This window comes from Cyprinodon variegatus, unplaced genomic scaffold (genome assembly GCF_000732505.1).
Source record: "Cyprinodon variegatus isolate N-32 unplaced genomic scaffold, C_variegatus-1.0 Scaffold1505, whole genome shotgun sequence".
NCBI lineage: Eukaryota > Metazoa > Chordata > Actinopteri > Cyprinodontiformes > Cyprinodontidae > Cyprinodon > Cyprinodon variegatus.
Genome location: NW_015151958.1, coordinates 124304 through 125370, shown reverse-complemented (window position 1 = coordinate 125370; position 1067 = coordinate 124304). Strand labels below are relative to the sequence as shown.

Sequence of the window (1067 nt, the reverse complement as noted above, 5' to 3'; positions counted from 1 at the left end):
GGTTAGAGTTGACGGGAAAAAAAATTGATTAGGCTAAACACAGGGAAATCCTGGAAAAAAATCTGTTAAGAGAAAAATCCAGAGGAGGAACAGATGGACAATCCCCCTAATTATAAAGTAATTTGTTACATTGGTTCAGTTCAAGGCTCTACACCTAATCACGGTTAGAGTCAAAGCTTCCAGACTCCAGATGTGCAGGGTCCAAATTTGAAAAACTGCAGGAATACTTTTACAAGGCATTGCTATCTTCCTACAAGTGGCGTTAAGCTGTTTAGGTAATGTGATATGACTAACCTGTGAGAGAACGTATTTTTGGAAAGATTGAGAAAGGAAAGATCAGCGCAACACCCCCTCAGAAGAGCCCCAAACAGCTGCATAAGACACATGGTGGAAATAGTTAATCTGGGCACAGAGAGAAGCGCATCTACTTTTCACATGAAATGTCTGATCAGATCCTGACATTTATACTCACAGAGTCAACAGTACAGTCTGTGCATGATAGATCCAAGTGGACCAGGCAGTTTGGCTGAGACAAGAAGAGATAAAGGTTCTGCAAATAGAAAGACAGATGGGGGGTGACAGTTTAGGCTGGAGAAAAGGAGAACAGCGTGTTCTGGTTTAGATGGATTGTGCTGTCTGACCGAAGCATCATCCCCTGTGAGGACCCCGGGGTTTTTGCTTAGGTCCAGGTGCAGAAGAGAGTTGGAGTATTCATTGTTGGAGCAGAGAGCCTGAGAGAGAGACACCACACCTGAGAAAAGGAGACAAGCAGAGACAGAGGGGTGCAGATGGAGGAGCAAGAGAGAGAGAAACAGAGAGATTAAAAAATAGGGGAGATAAAAGGCTTTGATATGAAGAGGCTGGGAATGCTGTCAAAACATTTACATTATTACATTATTTATACGGATTTATGGAAGTAAATATGTGCCATCAGAATTTGAATAAAAAATACCTCTGAAATTTGAATGTTGTATATTAGTGCTTACTTTTTCAGTATTAAATTATATTTAGAATATATTTTTAACCTAAAAAAAATTCAATGTCATTATTTGTACATTAAAAAAAAA

The 1067-nt window shown here is 39.5% G+C and overlaps 1 protein-coding gene across 2 annotated transcripts in view; it reads right to left on the bottom strand.

The window, feature by feature from the left end:
* Nucleotides 1-1067, bottom strand: part of LOC107103692 (leucine-rich repeat-containing protein 16B-like) — a 78484-nt gene that overhangs the window by 11123 nt on the left and 66294 nt on the right. The window contains exons 13-15 of one of the 2 annotated variants that reach the window (XM_015403488.1): nucleotides 642-751; nucleotides 473-550; nucleotides 295-371 (exon numbers count right to left, since the gene is read on the bottom strand). In XM_015403488.1, coding sequence (XP_015258974.1) covers nucleotides 295-371; nucleotides 473-550; nucleotides 642-751 — 265 coding nt within the window. The remainder of the gene's footprint in view (nucleotides 1-294; nucleotides 372-472; nucleotides 551-641; nucleotides 752-1067) is intronic. The other variant, XM_015403490.1, reaches the window with a different exon arrangement.